General features: G+C 38.2%; 3 protein-coding genes across 5 annotated transcripts in view; 1 reads left to right on the forward strand and 2 right to left on the reverse strand.

Moving 5' to 3' along the window:
* Positions 1-4,255, reverse strand: part of PEX1 (peroxisomal biogenesis factor 1) — an 82,851-nt gene extending 78,596 nt beyond the window's left edge. Inside the window, exons 1-2 of the mRNA XM_081531386.1 lie at positions 4,065-4,255; positions 3,481-3,576 (exon numbers count right to left, since the gene is read on the reverse strand). Of these exons, the coding sequence (XP_081387512.1) occupies positions 3,481-3,576; positions 4,065-4,070 (102 nt within the window). The 5' untranslated portion in view covers positions 4,071-4,255. The remainder of the gene's footprint in view (positions 1-3,480; positions 3,577-4,064) is intronic.
* RBM48 (RNA binding motif protein 48) lies at positions 180-6,971 on the forward strand. 3 transcript variants are annotated; one of them, XM_081531394.1, is made up of 5 exons: positions 180-309; positions 816-1,006; positions 2,542-2,687; positions 4,015-4,573; positions 6,159-6,971. In XM_081531394.1, the coding sequence occupies exons 1-5, from the start codon at positions 199-201 to the stop codon at positions 6,160-6,162; spliced, it is 1,011 nt and encodes a 336-aa protein (XP_081387520.1). In that variant the 5' UTR covers positions 180-198; the 3' UTR covers positions 6,163-6,971. The 3 variants fall into 3 exon arrangements, with proteins under 3 accessions (XP_081387520.1, XP_081387519.1, XP_081387521.1); XM_081531393.1 differs by having other exon boundaries at positions 4,015-4,568; XM_081531395.1 differs by lacking the exons at positions 180-309; positions 816-1,006; positions 2,542-2,687 and adding an exon at positions 3,526-3,781 and having other exon boundaries at positions 4,015-4,568.
* LOC145522626 (calaxin-like) lies at positions 6,834-24,064 on the reverse strand. Its single transcript, XM_081531402.1, has 6 exons — positions 23,894-24,064; positions 15,948-16,103; positions 14,602-14,706; positions 11,986-12,137; positions 9,561-9,665; positions 6,834-6,927 (listed from the first exon to the last, which is right to left on the reverse strand). The coding sequence occupies exons 1-6, from the start codon at positions 23,949-23,951 to the stop codon at positions 6,871-6,873; spliced, it is 633 nt and encodes a 210-aa protein (XP_081387528.1). The 5' UTR covers positions 23,952-24,064; the 3' UTR covers positions 6,834-6,870.
* Positions 24,065-24,840: the final 776 nt, after the last annotated feature.

Consider the following 24,840-nt stretch of genomic DNA (forward strand, 5'->3'; position numbering starts at 1 on the left):
GGCTCGCCGGGCCGCTCCGCCGCGCCGCTGGAGGGCGGCAGCTCGCTCGCCGACTACTTGCTCACAGGAAACGATGGCCAACCCTGTCGATCCTTCAGCCAATCGCGGCGCGCCTTGACCCACCCCTCTCTCTTATTGGATAATCAGGAGGGCACCACGGCGGATGTTGTCCTCTCGGCGAGGGCCAAAGCTGGCAAGATGGCGTCGGGCGGAGGGCAAATTGGCGGCGTATTCGACCACCACGTCCAGAGGGCTGTGTGCGACTCGAGAGCCAAGTATCGGGAGGGCCGACGGCTTCGCGCTGTGAAGGTAAAGTGATTTTGGTTTCATTCGTTGTCGTCAGCAGCTTTATGTGAGCTGTAGCTTCACACGCCTAGTTAATGTAAATAAAGTCTTGAAAGGCTGCGGTCACATCCATTTGCTGGAGATGAGTGTGAGGAACGCTGGTACTGAGGTATCAGGTACTCTCGCGGCCTCTTTAGTCAACTGTTGGAGCTCCGTGAAAACGGGGTATGTGTTTTAGTCGTATCTTCCGTGTTTACAGTAGTGAATGTTTATCTCTTTCCTGTAACATTTACCGAGGCAACTTCTGAAGACATGTCGATTGGAGGAGGTAGTCTAGTCTGTGCTTTAGCTCGAACCCCTCACACTTAGGGTGAATTATTGTTTATGCAAAGAGAGGGGCAGATTTTTAAAAAACTTTTCTGCAGACCTGAACAGAGTAGTTCTTCTTTTCAGCTTTTTTTAAAAAATAATAACAGGTTTGTCTTAGGCTTATTTGTGAAATACATTTAATGTGTCTACATTTCTTTCAGGTATATACAATCAATTTGGAGTCTTGGTACTTATTAATACAAGGAGTTCCTGCAGTGGGAGCAATGAAGGAATTAGTTGAGCGATTTGCTCTATATGGTGCAATTGAACAGTATAATGCTCTAGACGAATACCCAGCAGAAGACTTTACAGAAGTTTATCTTATTAAATTTCTCAATTTACAAAGCGCAAGGTAATATGCAAGTTAAGCAGTGTCTCATTTCCTCTGTTCCCATTGCTATCATTTTGGCCTCCCTCATTCTTGCATGAATTACCCAGTAATCTAACATGGCTTTTTATTTTTCTCTAATATTCTTAATGTAAGTGTTAGCTTTGTCAAAAGTCTGTCCATCAGGTCATCCCCATGCTTAACCATTTTCTGTCTTGTAGTGTGGTAGATTAAAAACTGGGTTTGGACTAAGTTTTCAGGTTCCACTGCTTACTAACATCATGACCTTGGACAAGTTATTTAATCCCATTAAACCTGTTTTCCTGTTCTATAAAATGTGTATGGTAAAAAAGGATCTACTTATTGAAGTTGTATGAGGATGAAATGAGATAATCCATGTAAAGGGCTTAGCAAATGCCTTCTGTTCAGAACGCAGAAACAACATTAGCTGTTATGTTTCTTGTGCACCTGTATGAATTGACCCCATCTTTTTTTTCTTCTGTAGAGCATGAATCCTCTGCTCTAGTAAGGGAAATATGAAATGCCTTATCTCATATTCTTGTCACTAATGTGCTTTAAGACCCATCCTTCTCTGGCTATTACAATTCACATTTTCTGTGCTACAAATAGTACTGGGGAATATGGGTCATATATTGTTCTCCAGTTGCTCTTATGTGTAATTTCACTACCCTAACCAACTTGCCAGCTCCTCATGGTTAGAGAAGCATATTTTCTCATTGTCCATTCATTCCATGAAGCTTTTGCATCTCTCATACGCCTTTTACAATAGGCCAGACAGTGTGACATGTGGATTTGAATCCTGGCTCCACAAACCAAGGTGAACATGGACAAATGATCTCCCCATGCCTCAGAGTCATCATAGGGATGTTGAGAAGTGTGATTTCAAGTGAAGCATTTAAACATTTAGGCCACTGCTTGGCACATGGTAAAATCTCAGTGAATATTTCTTACCATTTTCCCTGAACACAGAAGTACTTAATTTTGTAGTAATTCTTGGCCATTCATAGATGTTTAGTAGGTATACATTAAATGAATACTGTCCTCTCCTTTTCTCATTTACTGTTACATATTTGTGTTTCCTCCATTATTAAAGGTTTATAATTGTAATATTTTTATTAATTTATTATCTTTGAACCCCATTATAGGAACACATTGTGCTAAAAAGGCTAAGCTAGGCATGAGCTAATTCTCGAGGGCCTTTTAACACAGAATCTATTTCATGACCACAGATTGTGTACCTCAGGCCAACCAGCTGAATTCTGTGTTGGTTAAAGGGAGTCTGGATATGTTTGGAAAACTTAGCTTAAAACCTGTGAAGACTCTCGGGAGAGGGGAAGAAAGGCTCTGAAAGAATATGCAGTGGATCAGTAGAGTCAATACCATTCACATGCAGAGCATCTTGACTCCCAAGCTATAGGATTTATAGACACAACAAAATCTGGACTTTGCTTTTTAGATCAATGCATTGTACACTAGTTAAGCTTTCACCCTAAGTAAATCTAGATTAGTAAACCATGATATTGTGTATTTCTGTTTAGGATAGCCAAGAGAAAAATGGATGAACAGAGTTTCTTTGGTGGGTTGCTTCATGTGTGCTATGCTCCAGAATTTGAAACAGTTGAAGAAACCAGAAAAAAATTACAAGAGAGGAATGCTTATATAGCAAGGATGACTAAAAATAAAGGTATGTAAAGCCTACTACTAAACAATACCTATGTGTCAGGCATTTTGCTGAGTTTATCCTCCTGGAGTTTTCCCAGTCTGATGACTATAAGCTACGAAGTTTTTTCTTTACAGAATGCTATGTAATCTGGGCTGGGAAGGGATAGATGTTATTTCATGGAAGATTCCTACAGAATGAGAAAGGTGGCTGAGTTCTAAAGGGTAAGTAGGCATTACCCAGAAAGGGAGAGGAACAGGTGGAAAGATGGGCCAGAGGAGTAAATGAGCATCATGCATTTTAAGGAACTGTGAGTAGCACATGATAACCACAACACGGCAGCTTACGTGTAAATCTGAGATTAGAAAAGGAGACAGTAGGTGAACATGGAGGGCCTGTGTCCATGCTGAGGAATTAAGGCTTTGACCGAAAGGCAATGAGAAACAACTTCTGATGTGCAGACCGGTTTGAACTGCTAATCTAAAACTGAAACCAGTGGGAAAGTTCCACTTTTGATCAACACCAGCTGGCCAGATGCCGCATGTTTCTAATCAAGTTGCCCTGGACACAAACTCCCAGTGCACAGAATGGAGTCATAGGATCTAGTTCATGGATTGTAGAACTAGAGGAGTCAGTACTGGACTATGATAGTGTGTGTTGTCTGAAATCTGAATAATTCTAGAGGCTCAAATGACCAAATTTTCACCCTTTGGTCAAAAGGCAAAGACAGTGTCTAAAAAGCTATTGAATATGATGAGTTTCTGACTGATTGGATAAGGGACACGTGGCAGTGGGAAGAGAGAAGTGGAAAACTTACCTGAAATTTTGGCAAGAGCTGTTGAGAGTCTTTGCTCATTCGTAGGCACTGAACTATAATCTGTGTAAAGGTGTAAATAACTGGCTCCAGGAAAACCTGTATGTGTGGCGAAAGAAATGATAAAATATGGGCCCAGCATGTTGTTTCCTTTAAAAACTACAAACACAAACTAAGCATGATGCGTTCAAACAGTAAAAATACTTTGAAGATATAAAAAGTTTTCTGTGAAGTTTTCTGTGTAATGACATGGAAAAACTCCCCAAGATTGAGAGTTAACTGGAAAGCAGAGAGATGCAGAGAAGTGAGTATTATGGGAAAACAAGAGGGCTAGGTGGGAGGGAGAAGAAGACTGGACAGATAACCTTTTTAGCTTTTAAAGCATGTAAATACAGTACTTCAAGAATAAATTTTTTAGGGTTGCATTAACATCTTAAAGTAATGTTTCTTTTTAAAATTATACGTTTCTACATGATGAAAACAGTAAATGAACCATTTTTGTTTCCCTTTCTCTGCCTTTTAAATTGTAACATACAGATCATTACATGACAAAGAAGCATAAAGATGCAAAAGATTTTAGAGGGGACTTCCATTCAAAGACATCTGGATTTCCTGCAGCCTCTCTGAACACTTCTGCTGGAAACTCAGATCTTTGTCTTCCTTATTCTTCTGAGTTGCCTTTGTGTTATTTCTCCCCCAAGTGTAAATGTTCATCAGGAGAACATGTAGACAGACCATCAAACTCCTCTCAGGATGGTAGAAACTCTGATGAAACACTGGGGCATTGTGACTACTGTGACTCTCTGCAGAAAATGCAGATGAAAACTTTACAAAATTCATTGGCCCGCCGTGGCGCACCGAAGGCTCTTACTCCTTCGGAGGCAGTTGACAGATTTATGCCTAGGACAACACAACTGCAGGAGCGGAAAAGAAGAAGAGAAGATGACTGTAAACGTGAAACTCTTCTTGAAGCATGCACAAGTAGTAATGAGGTTATGATTGGCCCTCAGTTACCAGACATTCCCAAAGTGGACATGCATGATGACTCCTTGAATACAACAGCGAATTTAATTCGGAATAAACTTAAAGAGGTAAGGTTGTTTAAAAAAGAAACTTTTAAGAGACAGTTTGGTTGTAAGGACTAACAGCTAAGTGGAGAATTATTTGTAGGAACTTCAGTATTGTCATTCTTTTTTTTCCATTTTTAATTTTTAGATATATTTTCCTACAATTCTATGTTGAAGTAACTGAATTTGACTTACATATATGTATTTGTTTTGATACCTTTAATCCTTTCTTTAAATTTATTTTATGTTACTCTAGGTAGAAAATATAAAAGCAGTAGTTTCAGTCAGATCAGTCTATGAGAATGAAGCCCAGGCCCTCCCTTTTTAAACAAAACTATCCCTCTCCAGATAGTTCTAATATGAGCCAATGTGGAGAACTACTGCATTGAGGGGAAATTACTATAATTTATTTCTCAAGTTCACAATTAGAAATAAAAAAATTCAAATGCTTATTTTGCTTCTTTGATAATCATAGAAAAAAGAAGGTGAGATTTCTAAAGATTAAGCCTGAAGGTCTGGATTTTAATTTTAAATTTCTTAAGTAGACTAGGCCTATTGATAGATTGTCCTCCTTAGGTAGTAGTTTTTTAATGTTATTTATATTATCATTTTTCATTTTCTAAGCACAAATAAAAGTTAACATTTGAGATAGCTTTTGAAAGATACCTTACTATGGAGCAAGTCTTTAGAAATCATAATCTGAGGGAGAAAGACCATTCTCTTGTATTGAACTCAGGTTCAAAAAGTGCTTTTCACATAGTGGTACATATATTTCACAAATGTGATTAAGAAAGGCTAAGGTAGATTATTTTATGTACCTTTTCTTAACATCACAGTTATATCCAGTTTAGGACGAGGAATTATTTTATAATAATAATAATTGAGGGACACAGTTTTTATGCTTAAACTTCTATAACATTATTTTTGCTTATGCTGGCACCCAGCCTTCAGGTGCAGATAGACTGAGACACAGATACACATACATAGTTATCTTAGCCAGAGCTGACTGTATTTTCAAGAAAAAAGAGGTCCAAATCCTAGATTTAGAAATTGTAGAAGAAGAAATACTAAATCCAGTTATGTTAGATTCTAGTAATTTTCCATTTTAAGTGAAGACTGTTAGTATGTGCTTTAATTTATATTGTCTGCTTTGTTTCTGATATATTTGGTTTCATTTTTTCCTAAGAAATTGAGGATTCTAGCATTTTTGCTTATTTCTCTACATTTTTCTTCCACCATCCTGGCTGGAGCCTCCTTGTCAAACATTATCCATATTTCAAGTTACACAAACCAGGGTATCTCTCTGTATTTATAAAATTACAAGTGACTTCATAAAATAACAGATCTATAAAAGAATGTTAAAGTAGAGCATACATTTGCTTTTCTCCCCTCAAAATTTTTTCTTGGCTTTAAAAATTTTACTCCCATCAGTACTTGGACAGAAAGCTTTGCTCTGTGCCTAGACTGTAGGCTGCACCTTGAACCTGGGCTGACTGCCTTAAATGTGGTGATGGCGAGGATTAAACTACTGGGTGTACATGTTACCTCTTCTAATAGTTTATTACTCTTCTATTATAAAAATTAAACTGTTGGTGGTTGTTTTTTTAAAACTAGGTAATTTCATCTGTGCCAAAGCCTCCAGAGGACAAAGTGGAAGATGTGCATAGAAGTCGTCCTTTAAAACAAAGAAGAAGGATATAAATTGCCTGCAGTAAATTAATATTTTTAAAGGACTATTTTTTATTTTTAGGCTGTCATTTGAATTCTTGAAGAGATTTTACTGCTGGTATTTTTTTTTTTAAATGCACTCTCTTTGTAGTTTCATTCAAGCTACTTGTCTAATTTAGTATCATCTTTTAAAGTTAGTTTATCATGAACAAAGAACATGCCAGCCAATTATGTCCCTTTAAAAAAAATAAAACTCTTCCAGAACCTCCACTCAGTGACTTTGGTTACATCTTATTGGCTGGAATTGGGCCCATTGCCATTCCTAATGGAAGAGTCTAGAATGTCAGATGTTTAGGTTTTCTGTTTCTCTTTTTGAGGAAGCAAGAGAAAAGAGAACTGTGAATGGCTGATTCACAACATTTGCCCCAAGATCTAAGGTTGTTGGCTTAACTTAACAAATCAATTTATCATTACTTATTATATCAATTGATGTTATTTTGATCCATACTTAATATTATAGAAACCATTCATTACAACATTATTTCTCATGTTGCAATTACTGTATGTAAACCAATTGAAGCAAATATAGGTACTTTACAATATAAAGACAGGTGACCAGGATCTGTTTCTGATTTTAATAATTTTGGGTGAGTAACATTCAAAAACTAGAAGTCAGAATGTGTTGGAATGCCAGGGCTTCAAAATCAAGACAATTCTGTAAAGCAAAAAAGTTAATAAACTATTAGAACAAAGCTGAAATGAGAAGCATATATGCTTTAGTTAACTTCAAAGATAATTTACTTCATCTGTGGCAGAAACAAATCAGTATTTGTAAATGGTGGACTTTTACCACTACTTCCCACAATTTTTTCCTGTCAGTGGGCCACATAATTGGAAGTTCAAGTATATCCAGGCTGTTTCCCTTTTTTCTTTTTTTGCTGATAACGGTAACCTGAGGAGGCCCATACCAGATGGTGTCTCTCTTTTTTTTCTCCCTATCCTGAGGGTCTCTTGCCTAATGGATTGAATTTGAACATAGGTTAGAAAGTTTCACCTTCATTTATGACGTTACTCGAGCTTGCTAGGATTGCACTGAGTTGTGGATGATAGTAAAAGAAGCTGCAGGCAAGGGGACTGGCCCTTCTTCCTTGTGAGATAATTAGATATACAGTTGACCCTTGAACAATGTGGGGTTAGGGTTGCTGACCCTCCATGCAAAAATCCACATGTAACTTTACAGTCTGCCTTCCATATTTGCTGTTGTGTATCCTCAGATTTAACCAATCATGGATCATATAGTATCTATTTATTAATAGAAAAAAATTCCACATATAAGTGGACCCTCCTAGTTCAAACCTGTATTGTTCAAAGGTCAGCTGTACTTCTGCGGCACTCTTAGTCAAAAAATACGTTAAGAGACTTCAGCATAAAATTAGAGCAAGTTGCTGTCTAGATCAGGCTTTTCAGACTTAAGGTGTTTTGAGTCTCTACCTCGGGGTCTTATTAAAATGCAGATTCGGATGGTGGTAGCAGGGGCTGGTGAGTGATGGGAATGGGAAATTGTTTAATGGGTATAGAGTTTCAGTTTGGCAAGATGAGCAGAGTTCTGGAGACTGGTTGCAAAATAGCATCAATGTACTTATCACTATTGAACTGTATGCTTAAAATTGGTTAAGATAAGTTTTATGACAGGTGTATTTTATGTCAATTAAAAGGTTTCTCTGATAGTCCTGAAGGGAGCAGCTGCTGTGTGGGTTCTGTGTCCCTGACCTTTTCTGTGACCCTGGAAGCCAGCACTCCCCCCCCATCCCTGGCCACATACACAAGATGGACCATGATATGAGAGAGAAAATAAACCTTAATTGTGTCACACACTAAAAAAAGAAAAGATTCTGATTCAGCTGGTTTGAGGAGGGGTCTGAGAGTGCAGTTCTCACAAGTTTCTAGGTGATACCAGGGTGCACAGATCATACTTGGAGTAGTAAGACTCTAGATAACTGGGCTATGGATGGACTGTAGGGGAGCAGCTGAAGAACCCTGGTTGTTCCATCTGAACCTAAGTATTTACTCCAGTCTGTTACTCTACACTGTTTAACCCATCAGTCCTCTTAAAAAGAGAAGTTTGCCTTTTACACATAGATTTTTAATACAGGTTTCCAGACAGTTAAAATGTGGGGATAAACTACAGCAGGACAAGCTGAGGTGACTTAAGGATAGCTTGAAAGTGAAAGTGTTAGTTGCTCAGCCGTATCTGACTTTGGGACACCATGGATTGTAGCCTGCCAAGCTGCTCTGTCCAGGAATTCTCCAGGCAAGAATACTGGAGTGGGTTGCCATTCCCTTCTCCAGGGGATCATCCCAACCCAGGGATCAAACCCGGGTCGCCTGCATTGCAGGCAGATTCTTTACCGTCTGAGCCAACAGGGAAGCCCAAGGATAGCTTACCATTTTGGTGGACGAATCTGAATAAGGAGAGCTTGAAGTGAAAAAGTGAAAGTGAAGGTCACTTAGTTGGGTCTGACTCAGTGACCCCATGGACTAGACAGTCCATGGAATTTCCAGGCCAGAATACTGGAGTAGGTAGCCTTTCCCTTCTCCAGGGGATCTTCCCAACCCAGGGATCAAACCGGGGTCTCCTGCATTGCAGGCGGATTCTTTACCAACTGAGCTATGAAGGATAGCTTAACATCATGAAAATTCATCCACAAAATCATCTGCCTAAATTACTGCAGAGAATAAAAAGTTTCTTCCTATATCACATGTTTGCAAAGCACAGTTGCTCAAAATAACTGCTTAAATAAGTTTGGCTAGCTTTGAGTTAAATAAAGTTACTGCTGCTGGAAAAAAAAAAAATAGTGAAGTTAATTCACAGGCTGGCTCTTCTGGCTCAGAAAACCTTTGTCAAATTGAATACTTTTTGAGCACAAATAAAATACTATAAAGTACTATGCATGTGTCCCAAATTTTTGAAAGTGTATTCTCATTGACAATAAATGAGAGATGAAGTTTTCTCCTAGCAGTTTATGGTAGGTTCTTGCTGAATCCATTCTGTATTTGCTGTTCTACCTCAAGCAAGCCAATATACCTTGGGTTTGGAGGGAGAAAATATTAACATCCAGAATATTAGGAATTGTGTATGGTTAAGGTGGTTAAAAGCTGAAAAAGAGTCTTGAGTATAATTCCTTGGTCACTACCGTCTTGGGTCCCAAATGCTAAGATGGGGCAGAGACCTTGATTGCCTGAACTTCAACAGTGGGTTGGAACCCTATAGAAGTCAGTGTCTAGCAAGTATTTCTTTTCAGATCCTTTGAAAATTTCCCCCAAATCAGTTCACTGCTGCCACTGTACCTTTACATCTGGTAAACATGGTCCAAACACTTCCAACAAAAGTCTGTCTTCTTTCACTGCTGTTTCAAAATCTGCAAAAGATATCTTGCCATCGTTGTCATAATCCTAGAGAGGAAGATGATTTCTTGGTAAATGACAGAGTAGTTAATTTTAATTCTGCATGGAAAATAACTAGAATAAAAGATTTTACCAATTCACACTTTTGTAGGCACTACTTGCACACATCAAAAGATGCTTATTTATGGAGGCAACTTACTTCGTTCCTTTTAATCTAATACCTGATATTATGAATAGAATGTCTCTCCACACCTCCAAAATTAAAACTCTAACCACTGCAATGGGATCATATTTGAAGGTGGGGGTCTTTGGGAGGAAAATTAGGTTCAGATGAGGTCATGAAGGTAGGGCCCCAACGTGCTATTAGTGTCCCTGTGAGTAAAAGAAAGGCCAAAGCTCCCTCTCTCTGCCATGTGAGGACTCGCTGAGGAGGTGGCTGTCAGCAAGGCAAGAAGAGAGCTCTCAGCCAGGAAGTGAACCTGCTGACACTTTCATCTTCGACTTCTGATTCCCCGAATTGTGAGAAATAAATTCCAGTTGTTTACCCAGAGTATGACACTTTGTCATAGCAGCCCAAGCAGGCTGAGATACTTGAGTTCCCTTAGACATATAAAACCCTGTCCCTAGGGGGGCTTCCCTGGTGGGCTGGCAGCTAACATCCTGCACACCGCAACGAAGACCTGGTGCAGCCAAATAAGTAAATGATCAAATAATTAGAATCCTTAAAGGACTTCTACCCGAACTGGGGAAATAAAATTAGAGGAAGCCCATTATAATACTGCTACTTTTGTGATAAAAATAATGCCAAACATTCTTAAGCTTAGTCTTGTTTCACAAAGCATCTCTTAAACTTGAGACAAGGATATAACATAAAATGTATAAAAGTGAAGTTGCTTAATAAGGAGCAGGCACTGAGAGAGCAAGAAGGACTAGGATCATGAGAAGAGCTAGCAGACTCCTGCTAGGCCCTTAAGGATGGTTGGGGTGTAGATAGGTGGAGAAGTGTCAGGAGGAAAAGCGGAAGAACGGCTCAACATGGATTATGACAGTAAGCCGGACTGCAAGTCAGGAAAAAGACAGACCAGGCTGGAATGCAGTGTTCATGACAGGGACTATGGGAAATTAACTAAATCATGTGTGTAGATTATGAATAGTTTTAACTGCTTAATTCAATTTGGATTTGACTTGATGGGTCCTTATTTTTTCACTTCTGGGCATAACTAAATCAAGGTTGCTGGGGGGGTGTCTAATTTAAAGAAAGGTTTGAATAATTTTCAGGAAAAGATTCACTCCATAACATTTTCTTTCCAAAAGAAGGGGGTGGGGGACTTCCCTTGGGGTCCAGTGGTTAACACTCCATGCTCCCAATGCAGGGAGCCCAGCCAGGTTCAGTCGCTCTTCAGGGAACCAGATCCTGCACTCTGCAACTAAAGGTCCCATGTGCTGCAACTGAGACCCAGTGCAGCCAAGTAAGTAAATTCAAAAAAAAAAAAGTATTTTAAGAAAAGAAGTGGGAGTGGGTGTGGGTGTGGTACTGGAAAGGATACTGTCTCTCAAGAAGTCTGCCCTCCCCCTCACAGGGGCTATTGAGCATGTTAATGGAAGAGGACCCCCTGTGGTCTGTTAGCTGAATCTGAGACTGGGCAGACCCCCTCATTTGTTACTTCCTGAACTCCAAAGGGGTAGTAGGCTGGACCCTGGTGGCCTCGGATTCTTAAACCATTGGTATCCAGTTTAGGGTCACAGGAAGAAAAAAAAATCACTTTGGCCATAATAAAGAGGTGTTACTGGTTTCATTGAAAGGTAAATTTTGCACCTCATTTTCCATCATGACCTTGTATAAACCTATCTGCACTTCAGTTTTCTCATCTGAAAAATAGAGATAATATTTTCTACTTCATGCCGTTGTTTTGAAGATAAAACATGTTTAAATATTAAACTTCTGTGAAGGGCCCAGCATGTAGTAAGCACTTTATAAGGGTTATTTCATTATAATGAGTGTTGAGATGGATGAGAAGCAAAGGTCATGAAGACAGACTACAATGGCATTCAATTTTAAAAGAACTAAATCTATCACCCTCCTTCCCAGATAATGAGGATTTACTGATAGTACAATAATAAATAAAATTAGCATTCATTTAATGTAGTGATTCATTTAATCACCCAGCCATCCCATAAATATTTATGAAGTAAATATTTATGAAGTAAACAGCCAGGCACTGTTTTAGGCAATGGATAGAGCAGAGAACAAACAAGAACTCCTGCCCTCACAAAAGTTACATTCACTATGTAGGGAAATCAATAATTTCTTTAGCTTTCTCACATCCACTTGACCGGATATAATGAATTACAGCTTTTTTATTCTTACCATTTTCTTCAGTGCTATATCTACCAACTCCCTTATTGCTTCATCAGTCTCTTCTCCAGGTGACTGTTGGTGTAGACTGTTCTTCAACATGTCATATATTCTCTCTCGAGAAATGTAACCATCACCATTGAAATAATAAACTTCAAAACAAACTTTTCAAAGCATATGAAGTTTATAGACATGGATAAAAACAGTTAAAATGTCATTAGTCTTCTCAGTTATTTCAGTATGTAAATAAAGAAGGATAAAAACAGTCTATACAATCTACAGTCTATACTCAGTGGACTCAATGGACATGAATTTGAGCAAATCCTGGGAGACTGGAGGACAGAGGAGCCTGGCGTGCTGCAGTCCATGGGGTCACAAAGAGCCAGACATGACTTAGCGACTGAACAACAACATTCTACACAGTAGAAAATTTTATAAATCTTTCCACAAGACTAAATATCCTTTGTGATATATATATATATATATATATATATATATATATATATATATATATACGCACACATATTGTGTGTAAAGTCTTTTCATATATACACATAAATACGTATGTGTATCTTACTGCTATAATTTCCTTCTTACACAGAGTAAGCTAGTGTATACACATCACTATATCACTGACAAAAAACATTTTTCAATATATTTGGGTAGTGGGTTGTGAGTCTGTCATCTCCTTGGAGACTGCCCATTTCACTATCCAAAATGATCTATCTCTCCCTGGAGAATGATTTCCACCGCACCATGTAAGCACTACTACAGTTTATCCTTCATCCCACAAATGACCTTATTCAGGTCCTGGGAATATAGCAGTGAAGTAGTTCTTGAGTTAGTAATCTAGTTAAATGTTTTTGGAAAGAAAGGAAGGGGGGAGGGGGAGAGAGAGAGAGACAAGGAAAGAAAGAAGAGCAAGATAGGAAGAAAAGAAGGAAGGGAGGTAGGGGGGGAGTGAGGGAGGAACAAAAAGAACCAGGTATTAAATTCCAGAGTATCAGATTAGCTCTTTTGTTGCATTTTTCTAATATATAGCATATATGAGCTTGTGACACAACCCTACTAGAAATAGTATTTTCCCCAAATTAACATGTCTGGAAATGTATAATACATGAAGTATTTTTAGGCAGTGGGATTAGAAAAGGAAAAAAATTTTGCTAGTGTGATGCTATTCATTATGTCCTGGCTTCCCTGCTGGCTCAGTGGTAAAGAATCTACCTGCCAATGTAGGGCACATGGGTTTGATCCCTGGGTCGGGAAGATCCCTGGAGAAGAAAATGGCAACCCACTCCAGTATTCTTGCCTGGGAAATCCCACGGACAGAGAGCCTAACAGGCAACAATCCATGGGGTGGCAAATGAGTCGGACACGACTTAAAGACTAAACAACAGCAATTCATCATGTCCAGCTGCACTGTGTCATGAACCCTTTCACAAGAATTTACATTCATGAAACTTCACTTTTCATTTCTCGGTGAGATTTCTGTATAAGAACACTGCAATTATAAGGAACAAGTGGCTACTATACTTAAATGGTATCCTGTGAAAATTAGATTGGAGAAAAGTGGGGGGAAAAACATGTAAGAAAAAAAAGGAATTATACAATGTTGTATGTCAATTATACTTCAATTTTTTAAGTATTAAAAAAGGGAAAGATGCCTCCCCCAAATAAAACAGAGAAACAAAAGTCATAAATGTCAAATACAGTTGATGAGTCTTTAAAATGTTACTATCATTTTTAAAACATGTATTTAACTTAGAGATTTTCTTTTGAACATCCCACATCCAGAATCAAGTGGCAGAAGGGATAAAAATTTGCTTACATACTCAGAACTCTGCAGTTTTTCCTAAGTAATTTGACATTTGTTCCCTTGAACACTGTTGTTTAAAATTGTTTCTATTCTCTTTCTAGGTTTTGCACTCCAAATCCTGGCACAGGAGGTGTAAAACATAGAAAACATGCATCACATCAATGGTACAGGTGAGGTGAGCCAGAGCTGTCTCTACAAAATTGTGACTTGGGAGATTTTCGTCTTTGGAATTCCTAATGATGCTTTTCTGTAGGAAGCTCCCTTTATAATACTTCTTCCTTTGGGATTTTATTGCCTCAGTCTTATTCCCTCTCTTTATTCACCTACACTTATTCTAACACTAGAGTGTTGATGTCTGACCGTTGTGTGCTTTACCTTGTTTTGTGTTAATCCCTCATATTTTCTCTGATGAAAAGACAAGCAATAGTCCCACTGTGAACTACGTGGCTGCCCATCTTCAAGGCCTATTTCCTGCTGAGCCCAGACACAGCCCCACAGATCTCAGCCTTGCCTATGATCATAGTTGGCACCTGTCCTGACCTGTAGCTGCTGTTCTTTGCCCAGGCCTTGTGCCAAAGAGCCATCCTGGTGGTATTTGTATGTTACAGAACTAGTGAAGTAAGTGTCCTGGGTCTAGGGACTCTCCTATAAAATAGGTCACCCATTTCATCTGCCTTTTTTTTAAACTCTCATGAACTACTTTTGCAAGAGTGCTTGCTATAGAGAATAATGCTGTTTATATTTTTAAAAAAATAATTCAAGGATTAATATAAAATTGACAATATATGTTAATATTTATATAGACATCTTACACTTCAGCTTTTCTTCAAAAGTCCCTCGAAGAAACACTGATAATCCTTTAACCCACTCTTTCACATTTATATAGTTATCATTGTCTTTGTCAAATGCAAAAAATACTGAAAGAAAAAGAATGTGTTAGTGTATTGTAATTTATAGCTATTATTCAAGAGTAGTATGAATAGAGAGAGAAAAAAAAGTATTTCCTCCCAAAAAGAGGGGGACAGAAGGTTTTGGCACAGTCTTTCTTGAAAGAATCAAAAATATTGGAAGTGTATTTCCAACAGATTTTTACAGAAAGAAGCCATTCTCCTCCCCATGGTTAATGATGAGCGTCACTTGTGATGTTTGTACGGCAATTTTGAGGAAAAAAGACCAACAATGTAGACAATCAATGTGAAAATTTTTACCACTCTAAAAAGAGTGGTAAAATCCTGTTCTAAAGAATTTGTATTATACCTAAAGATCAATTAGTAAAATAACACATTATTTTTAAAATTACCAGTGATATCTTGGTATTATCCTATAGAAAATAAAATATTATTGACTCTTTTGAGGGTAATGGAAACATTAATTATTTTGACTATGGACTTCCCAGGTGGCTCAGTGGTAAAGAACCCACCTGCCAAGCAGTAGATGCAAGAGATGAGGGTTCAATCCCTGGGTTGGGAAGATCCCCTGGAGAAGGAAATGGCAACCCACTCCAGTATTCTTGCCTGGAAATTTTCATGGACAGGGGAGCATGGCAGGCTACAGTCCATGGGGTCACAAAGAATCGGATACAACTGAGCACCACCACATGACATGATATGGTTTTCACAGTGTATACACACATCAAGACATCAAATTGAACACTAAAAGTATGTTATATAATTTCCTATTTTAAATATAAAAGTATTTAATTTTTTTCAATATAATGAGTAATTTTCTTTTTGTGTGTGTTGAAGAAGTCAACATGTCTTTATATGTTTTACATGTCTACAGCATATGAATCCAAAGACAACGGAAACCACAAACTTATCTTTTAAAAAAAATACTGCTAACTTATTTAGTTTATTGCTAGCTTATTTAGTTTATTACTGGTTCTGTCTCAAAGTACTACAGCTATGAGACAAGAACTTGAGTGATTTTATAATAAAATCCATCCTCACGATCAAATCAAATTTACTGTTATAAATCAGTAGAACTACCAGAATTATATTTACAGTTTTGGCATTAAAAAATTTCAGTCTTTGGTGAAAACTGAATATATGTGTATATATATATATGTATGTGTATACACACACACACACACACACACACACACACACACACATCTGCCATCTCAGCTTGGCCCATTTCAGTCTCCATGACTCCTTACCCCTGTTCATTAGCACATCATCAGTCATTCCAAATATGCTGTGCAGGATCACTCGAAACATGTTATGATCTAGTCCAACATTAGCAAGTTTTATATCACCTCTTCCCACCAAGTTGTGAAAAATCCTTATGAGACACTCTATTTCACTCTTTTTGACTGTAAAATGAAAATACAAATAAAGACAACTTAGATTTAACCTTTGAGTTCTCCAACCCAATTAAATATATTTTACTAATTAGCTATTTTGTTTCTATGATGCACTAGTGGTTTAAAAACTGTGACATGGACTTGTTACTTAAGAGCTCACACAATCAAGATAGATGCCACTCAGATGTCTCATTAAGACGGTATATAAATGTTAAATTATGTCACATAACACTCACCACTATAGACATATGAAGAGAAAACTGTATGAGAAAGAGTTGTGCTATTTTCATGAGAGTAGACTTTGAACTGGGCCTTGAAGAAATGCAGAGCATTTACGCAGAAAGGAATGTATTCAGGGTGGTAAAGAAGTGGAGAATTCCAGGAAGAGGGAGTAACATGAGTAAAGAAAAGAAGAATTGAGATTGAGGTTGAATAGTTGGAAAGAAGTGAAAAGCAAGACTGAAGAGGATAGGCTGTTGAAAGAGAGCCTTGGATGCCTGGTCAGAAGATTAACGTGTGTTTCACTGGAGCAGGGTTTCTTGTGGTATCATCTTTGGACCCTCTGTATGAAAATCATCCACCTCTCATTGCTTGTCGAAGGACTTGCCCCAGACCTACTAAGTCACAGTTGCTAACAGTGGGTCCAGTGGTAACCTTTGAAAGAAAAGCTCAGCTAATTCTTCTATGCTGTAAGGGTTGAGTAGTGGTTTAAGAAAACCCATCTGGCAAAGTTGTATTGAAGGGAAAAACTGGAAGCCTAGAAGCCTGGCTTGGAGCAATAAGCTTTGGTTAGGACCACAGAAATGAGGTCAGAAAGCAGGTAGGTAGCCTGAGATGCTGTTTAAGAAGCACATAGGTGACTCTAATGCACTGTCCGAACTGAGAACTAAGTGATTAGGCTTTGTGGGTTGGGGGTACTAGACTTAAGTATCTGGGTTCCACTTCCATTTCTTATCCTACATAGCTGACTTAACACAATTCAACTTCTTTATGCCTCAGAGTCCTCACCTATAAAATTTGAGTATTATTTTAGATATCTGATCTCTGAGATTCCCTCAGTTTCTAAAAGTCTGATTCTATGAATTAAAAGATAATTTGAGAGAACTACGAGTTAGGAGGGAAGCTGGTTACTAGTTCTATTTCTCTCTTCCTTCTCCTCCCTCACTCTTTTGGGGAGGGTGGAGGGAGAAATATTTTTTTAGATTTTGTCTTTGAGATGATTTTAAGTTACCCAATGAAAACCAATGAGAACTGACAGCAAATATGCAGTTTACATTAGGGTTTCTAACATGGTCAGAATGACTTGACTCTTAGGGTAAAGGTTGATAAATCTATAGAATAAACAACTACAAAGATACCTAATATTATTTATGAACTGAATTAGATTCTCAGGCTTCATATATAGCCCCAAAATTTGACATACAGATCATTTTTATCCATCTGATAAGCATTTATTAAGGGCCTCCCATGAACCTAGGCAATGAATACACCATCGTTTCTGCCCTTAATTTATTACACTTTGGTCGAGACAAAGAAGTGAAATATAAGTGTTACAAACACTATGATTAAAGTGTTTGGTAGTGACCCAAAGCAAGGAATCAAGTGGGGAAAGGCAGTAAGTGAATAAGAAGGGGCTCCAGGAAGAGGTGTCACTTGAGCTCAAGCCAGTCACAGGAGTAAGCATTTACTGGAGGAGGCAGTTTGAAGGCAGGGAGGCATATTCTGAGAGCCACAGATGGTTTGGTGCAGCTAGGTGGCAGAACCGTTTGACTTTGCAGAGGGGCTTATTGAAAAATTTTGGCTGGCAAGTTAACAGGATCAGATTTGCATTTAAGGAGGATCACTTTGGCAGTGGATTCTTGAAACTGCCTTATGAATGGTCAATCTAGATGTGACAGGTTATATTTTCCCAGATAATTTTAAATTCTGTCCCACTCATATGCTCTTCTTTGGAGAAGGCAATGGCACCCCACTCCAGTACTCTTGCCTGGAAAATCCCAGGGATGGTGGAGCTTGGTGGGCTGCCGTCTATGGGGTCGCACAGAGTCGGACACGACTGAAGCGACTTAGCAGCAGCAGCAGCATATGCTCTTCTTACAATGAGACTTCTGATACTTTTCCCTTAGAAAGATGGGGTTTGTGTCTCCTTCACTTAAAACTAGGGGGATTTTTTGACCACCATTTCAATCAGGAGTACAATGGGTAAAGCAATGTGACTTTTCAAGACTTGGTCGCAGAAAGGGGTGCAGGTGCTCTGAGGACAAAAACCGTCTTTTTTTTTTTCTTCTTTCATGGAATATGAGGAGAAACACAGTTCAGGTGTGTGGACACACTATATGGCGTATATATTAATGTTTGCCTGAAACTAGCCCTGCTCAACTCTGATGGAGAATTAATGTTTGAGTGTTAACAGCAATGTGAAGCAGATATCTGAAGAAAGTGAGTCAGGAGTCAGGAATTGCTCTGAATCAAATACCAACAAGTTATCCAGCAAAATAATCAAGGATTTTAGACACAATCTGCAGCAGGTAGTAACTTCTGAGTTTTATCTATGCAGCTCATTTCATTATATCTAAAGACCTTACACATGTGGTCAAAGAACCCCTGTAAATGATACTTGAGAAATTGTGGGTAATGAGAATGGTGTTCATAAACCAAAGATTGAACTTTTTTAAACTCTTTAGTTTGGAATAGTTTTATTTTACATAAGAGATGCAGTGATAGTAAGATTCCCATAAACTCTTCACTGTTTCTTCCTGCTGACATCTTACATAACCATGGGGCATTTGTCAAAACTAATACACTGACATTGGCACATTATTATTAATGAAATTATAGATTTCACCCAATTTTTCCACCAGTTTCCTTTTTTTAATTCCAGGATCACATGCGGGGTCCATTTGGCTGTCATGTCTCCTCCAATCCTCCAAGTTTTCAGTCTTAGTCCTTTTCATGACCTTGACAGTTTTTATTTTGCAGAATGTTCCTCAACTTAGGTTTGCCTAATGCTTTCCTCATAATTAAACTGTGGTCATGTTTTGGGGAAGAATACTAGAGGGATAAAGTACTCTTCTTGTCACGTATCAGATACGTGACACTAACATAATGTATCACTGCTGCTAAGCAGGATCACACGGTTCAGTTAGTCTAGTTGCCCCACTGAATCTACTTCCCCTTTCTCTGTTCTTTAGAAGCCAGTCTCTCATGATAAAGGTTTAATTAAACTCTATTTCATAGGGAAGGGGTATTTATACTATTAATTCTTCAAAGGAAGATTTGTCTCTTTTCCATTTATTTAATCATTTACATCAGGATGAAGTCACATACGTTTATTTTAGGCCAGTACTATGTCGCTTATCATTTTGCTGCCCAAGTTGTCTCAGCTTTGGCCTCTGGGAGCTTTCCACTCGGCCCTTCTGTCTGTCATAAGCCCTCACCCTTTTGCAACACTTCCTGGCTTTCTGGCACTACTCGCCAGTCCCATCTTGTATTATCTGTGTGAAGTAACAGGCAGAAAAAAAAAAAAAAAATTGGTCTCTCCCCTTGGTTTCTGGCACAGAGCTCCTAAATCCTTCAGCCTTTTCTTGTTGACAGGAATGTCTTTTGTTCTAATGAGGTGATGATGGATGTTCTAATGTTGGTTGTTCCTAGGTGGAAGCTTGTCACCAGAAAAACCAAGTCATGTTTAAAACCATGGAAATTTTAGTTCCACCTCCATCCCTTCTCCAGAGGGGGGCTGGAAATTGAGTTAATGATCTATCATGGCCGTGTCATAAAACCTCCATAAAATCACCCAAAAGTGGGGTTTGGGGGAGCTTCTGGGTTGGTGAACACGCAAAGGTGTCCAGAGCGAGCCTAGAAACTCCATACCACTTACCACATGCCTTGCTCTATGCATCTCTCCCATCCAGCTACTCAATTATATCCTTTCATAATAGATTGGTAATCTGGGGAGTAAGCTGCACCCTGAGTTCTGTGAGGTGCTCTAGCAAATTAATTGAACAAAAGGAGGGGGTCATGATTTATAGCCATTTGGTGAGATGCACAGCTAATAACCTGGACTTGTGATTGGCATCTGGTGGGGTACAGTCTTGTAGGAGTGAACTCTTAACCTGTAGAATCTGATGCTCTCCAGGTAGTGTTAGTTAAATTATAGGGACACTTAGCTAATGTCACAGAGAACTGTTTGTTGGGAAAAACATCCATACAGTTGGAGACCATAAGTATGAGTATGGTAGTGGTGCTAGAGTAAAAAAGAGCAGTAGTGTAGGTTTTTCCTTTATGCCCTGTTCAGCTATTGCTTTAAGGAAATCTGGTTCTTTGTGGATTTCTAAGCCTGTTCAGCAAACATAGCTAGGAAATATGTATGTACACAAACCTATGTATGCACACATATTGGCTCATGTTATGTATCACAAATATAGAAAAAGCCACATATTGGACTATTGGGTCCTTAGGTGGTCCTGGTCTAAGTCCTAAAAAAGATGATCAATTGTATTAAAAACTCCTGAATGCTCAGGAAAGACAGGATGAGTTTACAAAGTCAAATCATACTACATTTAACTATTTCCTCCATCTGGTAGGAGTGGATCAGGGAAATTTAGTTCTCTAAATACTTGGGATTTTAGCAAAATCTCTTATTTTTATGTTAATATCTATTCAGTAACTAGTAGAGCCTAGGACAATGGTAATCTCTCAATACATGTTTGCTAAATAAATGATAATCAATCACTTGTAAATGGGTGAGTTAAGGAATATGCTGGATGAGTCAAGAGCCAGAGTAGGTTTGAGATGCCAAAATGATCAGTGGAATGAAACCACATGACACTACTAAGAATTTTAAAATTCTTCACTTATCTTTAAAAAAGTTTGCTAATACACATAAGCATAAAAATGACAATCTGTGTGAAAGATTGGGTCAATTCCCAACTCACTGTCAAACTGGGATTGACACTAGGCTACAGAATTGAAGTCTGAAGTGGAAAAGACAATTCAGATCAGGATCCTCAAACTTCAGTGTCTAAGAATACATGAAGTGAACAATCTGGAAAATACACTAAGGGTGGTACTCAGGGATCTACATTTTCAATATAAACTTTTAGGTGATTCTGATGGGGGAGCTATTCCTACCATACTACAAATAAGAGGTTATAGCCACTGTCAACTACAGAATTTGTGGGCCCAATGCAAAATGAAAATGCAGGTTTCTAATTTAAAATAAATTTTGGGACTGCATCTGGTGGTCCAATGGTTAAGACTCTGTGCACCCAATGCACGGGGCCCTTGTTAGATCCCTGGTCAGGGAACTAGATCCTGCATGCTGCAAGAAAGATCAAAGACCCAGCATGCCCAACTAAGACCTGGCACAGCCAAATAAATAAATAAATACAAGTAAGAATAAAAAAATAAAAATTATTTAAGTCAGTGTTAGCAGAGACTTAAACTTAGCATGGGGCCCTATGAGAGCACACAGATCACACACCCATGAAGCCATTTACTACATACCATGAGATAATTATCTGCCTCCCCCATCAGATTAAAGGGCCATTATTTGGAAAAGGGAATAATTTCTTTGCATGACTCTAGAGCAGCAATGTCTAACAGAACTTTCTGATGATGGAAATGTTCTTTATCTGTGCTGTTCAATTTGGTAGCCACAACCCAATAGTTGTTATTAAACCCTGAAAAGTGGCTCGTGTGACCAAAACTGGATTTTAAGTTCTACATATTTTACTTAAATAGCCAAATGAAGCTAGTGGTTACTATAATGAACAATGTAGCTCTAGAGAGCAGTATAAATGAAGACAGAAGTCATATTAACTCTAGAACACAAAACATTCTAGATCTGTTGGGAAAAAAAAAGGAAACAGCTGTTTAGCAAGGTAGTGAATTTCCTTTGTGAGGTCACTGGAGGTGACCGGCTGACAATCTGAGCAGAATCACACAATGGTAGTGGCTTGGACTGGATGGCCATGTGGCACTTGAGGGGCCTAGCAAATTATGAAGGCTCCCTCCTAAGAAGCTCTAAAGCAAAGCCCAGGAAAAATTGCTTCAACTTTCTGTCACACAATTAGAACACCAAGAGAAATAAAGACACTCCCTTCTTGGGATGGCTAAAGCAGCAACAGCTTATTAGTCCTTCCCACCCCTACCCATCATCAACCAAATTCTAGTGATGAGAGCATATTATCTATCCTGGTCTCAACTGGAAGGACTGAAGAACGAGAACTGATTTCAACAACTTTTCATTGTGCCCTTACTATGGTACAAAAGGGTACAGAATGACCATCAGGGACTATAATGCTGATTAATTTGAAAAATAAAGATTTGAGTGTACTCTACATCAGACTAGCTCAGCCCCCACAAAAAGTCCACTAACTGTGTAACTTTACAGAAACAACTTAATCTAAGATGCAGTTTCCTCACCTAAGAACATGGATAACATCACCTACCTCAATGGGTTTGTTTCAAGAAAAGATGATGGACATAAACTATTTTGCAGTATCTTGCCAATGAAGAGCTCAACAAACATCAGCTGTTAATAATCTGGTTATCTTGGTCACTAGTTATTCAAGTATTTAGGGTCTGAACTGTTACCAGTAACTTAAGAATTATTAAGTGTCAAAAACTTTGGAATAAGGAAGGAATGAAACTTTTTTCCAAACAGCTGGTCCTTCTTTGTAGAAGACTATATGGGATATAGGTCTCATTAATTTTTTTTTCCTCAGTAAGTTTTACATACTCGTATCTACTGACTATTTTAGAGAATCGCTTTCAAATATTAGTAACAAGTAATGATTTTAAACATACATATGGGTAGCAGACACCACTAAAAACAATTTCATCAGGAAGGGAAGAGGAGTCAGATTTTCAAAGTAAGCATAATTTCCTTTTGAGTGTTCTAAAACTCAGGCTGTTAACAGCAGGCATTTCTTACTACATTCAACACTAGGTAAATCTGCTGAATGGATTTTAAGGGTAGCAGGACAACAGGAGTGAAACAGGGCCCAGGAGTGCCTGAGGCGCTTAGATCACTTAAAATCCAACTAAGAAAAGAGAAAACTGAATTATATCCACAATGAGATGCTTAAACAACGTAGTGACTATCCTGCCAACATCACACAAGGAAAAATGGAAGTGCCCAATAATGAGGCCATAAAGCTGGCTGAAATAAAGGTACTTTGTCAAAGTCTAGAAACAAATTCTTAGAAACCAGTCAGGATTGCTTGTGGTCAGGCTTCAGAAACAAAAATTCACAAGATCACTTTATATCTGGCAGGGCAAGGAATCCTAAAAAAGATGTTAGTTTTAATAAACACTTGCCATGTGAAAAAGCAACAAGATATTTCTTTAACATCTAAAATACCTTATGTATCTCTATCAATCTTGTGAAGTACAGCAGTCATCTGCTGCTATGGCTTTTGTGCCAGAGAACTCAGGGAAGTTGTCAAAGTAAACCTTTATACTTTGAAATCTCTTTATTAAATTTCAGACTATAATAAAATCAGAACTCTGTAGGCACATAATCCTTTAGCATTTACACTGTCACATAAATTCTCAAGCTAGTCTTCCCACATATGTAATGTATTTTAGGACACCGGATGACTGAAATATTTTCTGTGTAAGTGCAGGGATTATCATTCACTTACCACCTATATTTTTAAAATGACCAAAATATTAGATAGAAAATAGGAGAACGCTACTTGGGGGTTATAAAGCACTTGTTCATGGCCAACTACCCAATGTTTTTATTTGATGGAAGATGTTCAGGCAGTGCTGGGTATCTGGTCAGTACTTACAGCTATTGACACTCTTACTGATGGATCCCACCAGTCTCTTCAGAACCTTCTGGTCCATGTCAAATGTGGCTTCAAAACAATGAAGACTTCTCAGACAGCCTACTTCCAAGCCTGGGCGTCCTGGGTTGCCACTGATTCTACAACTCACCACTCCATACCAACACAGAATGTGACCATGGCAACATCCCAGCACCCAAACATAGAAGGTTCTCAAGTAATTGGAAAAATATGCAATAATAGCTGTTACCACTCCGTAAAAATTCAGCAACTTCATTAATGTTATTGTGATCTGAAATATTACAGCTAATTCAATTTTGATTTTTGTGGTTCAACACCACTTAAAGTGGTATCTAAGAGTATTGCCACTTACATTTCCTGAGAACAAATTCTACAGTTGAAAATGTTTATTGATGAACACATAATAACAATAAAGACCTTATCTTTAAGTAGAAATAAAATACCTTCCTAGGCTATAAAGAGCTCCTTCAAAGGTTATATATAACCTCTTCTAAAAACTCTAACCAAGTACCTTCTCATGATAAGCAGAGGCCTCAATCTGGGAACTTTAGAGAAACGTAAAATCCTCACATTTACCCCTCCAAATTATCTGACTGACTGGTAGGAAAACATAGTATGATTATGTCAAAGCTGGCCAAGATGGTAACTGTTCTCATGTCTACTGTCAAATCCTGGTATAAAGAACAAACATCTTCTTGTGTATGTCTGCTGGTCTTCACTGTGGGAAGGCAAGGGAAAAAAAGTACTAAAATGACTTTCAGAATCTAGAACAATGTATTCTTAAATTTTAAATAACATATAAAAACAAATTAGGCAAATACAACTGGGAAAAAACAAAACTCCCAAAACTTTTCTTAAGGAAATGCCAAATGTCCATTGATTTTAAGTTGAAAACTGGCAAGTTTTAATAACTATTCTTAGTGGCTACT

The sequence above is a fragment of the Giraffa tippelskirchi genome, chromosome 10 (assembly GCF_054371585.1).
Source record: "Giraffa tippelskirchi isolate mGirTip1 chromosome 10, T2T-mGirTip1v1.2.pri, whole genome shotgun sequence".
Taxonomy (NCBI): domain Eukaryota; kingdom Metazoa; phylum Chordata; class Mammalia; order Artiodactyla; family Giraffidae; genus Giraffa; species Giraffa tippelskirchi.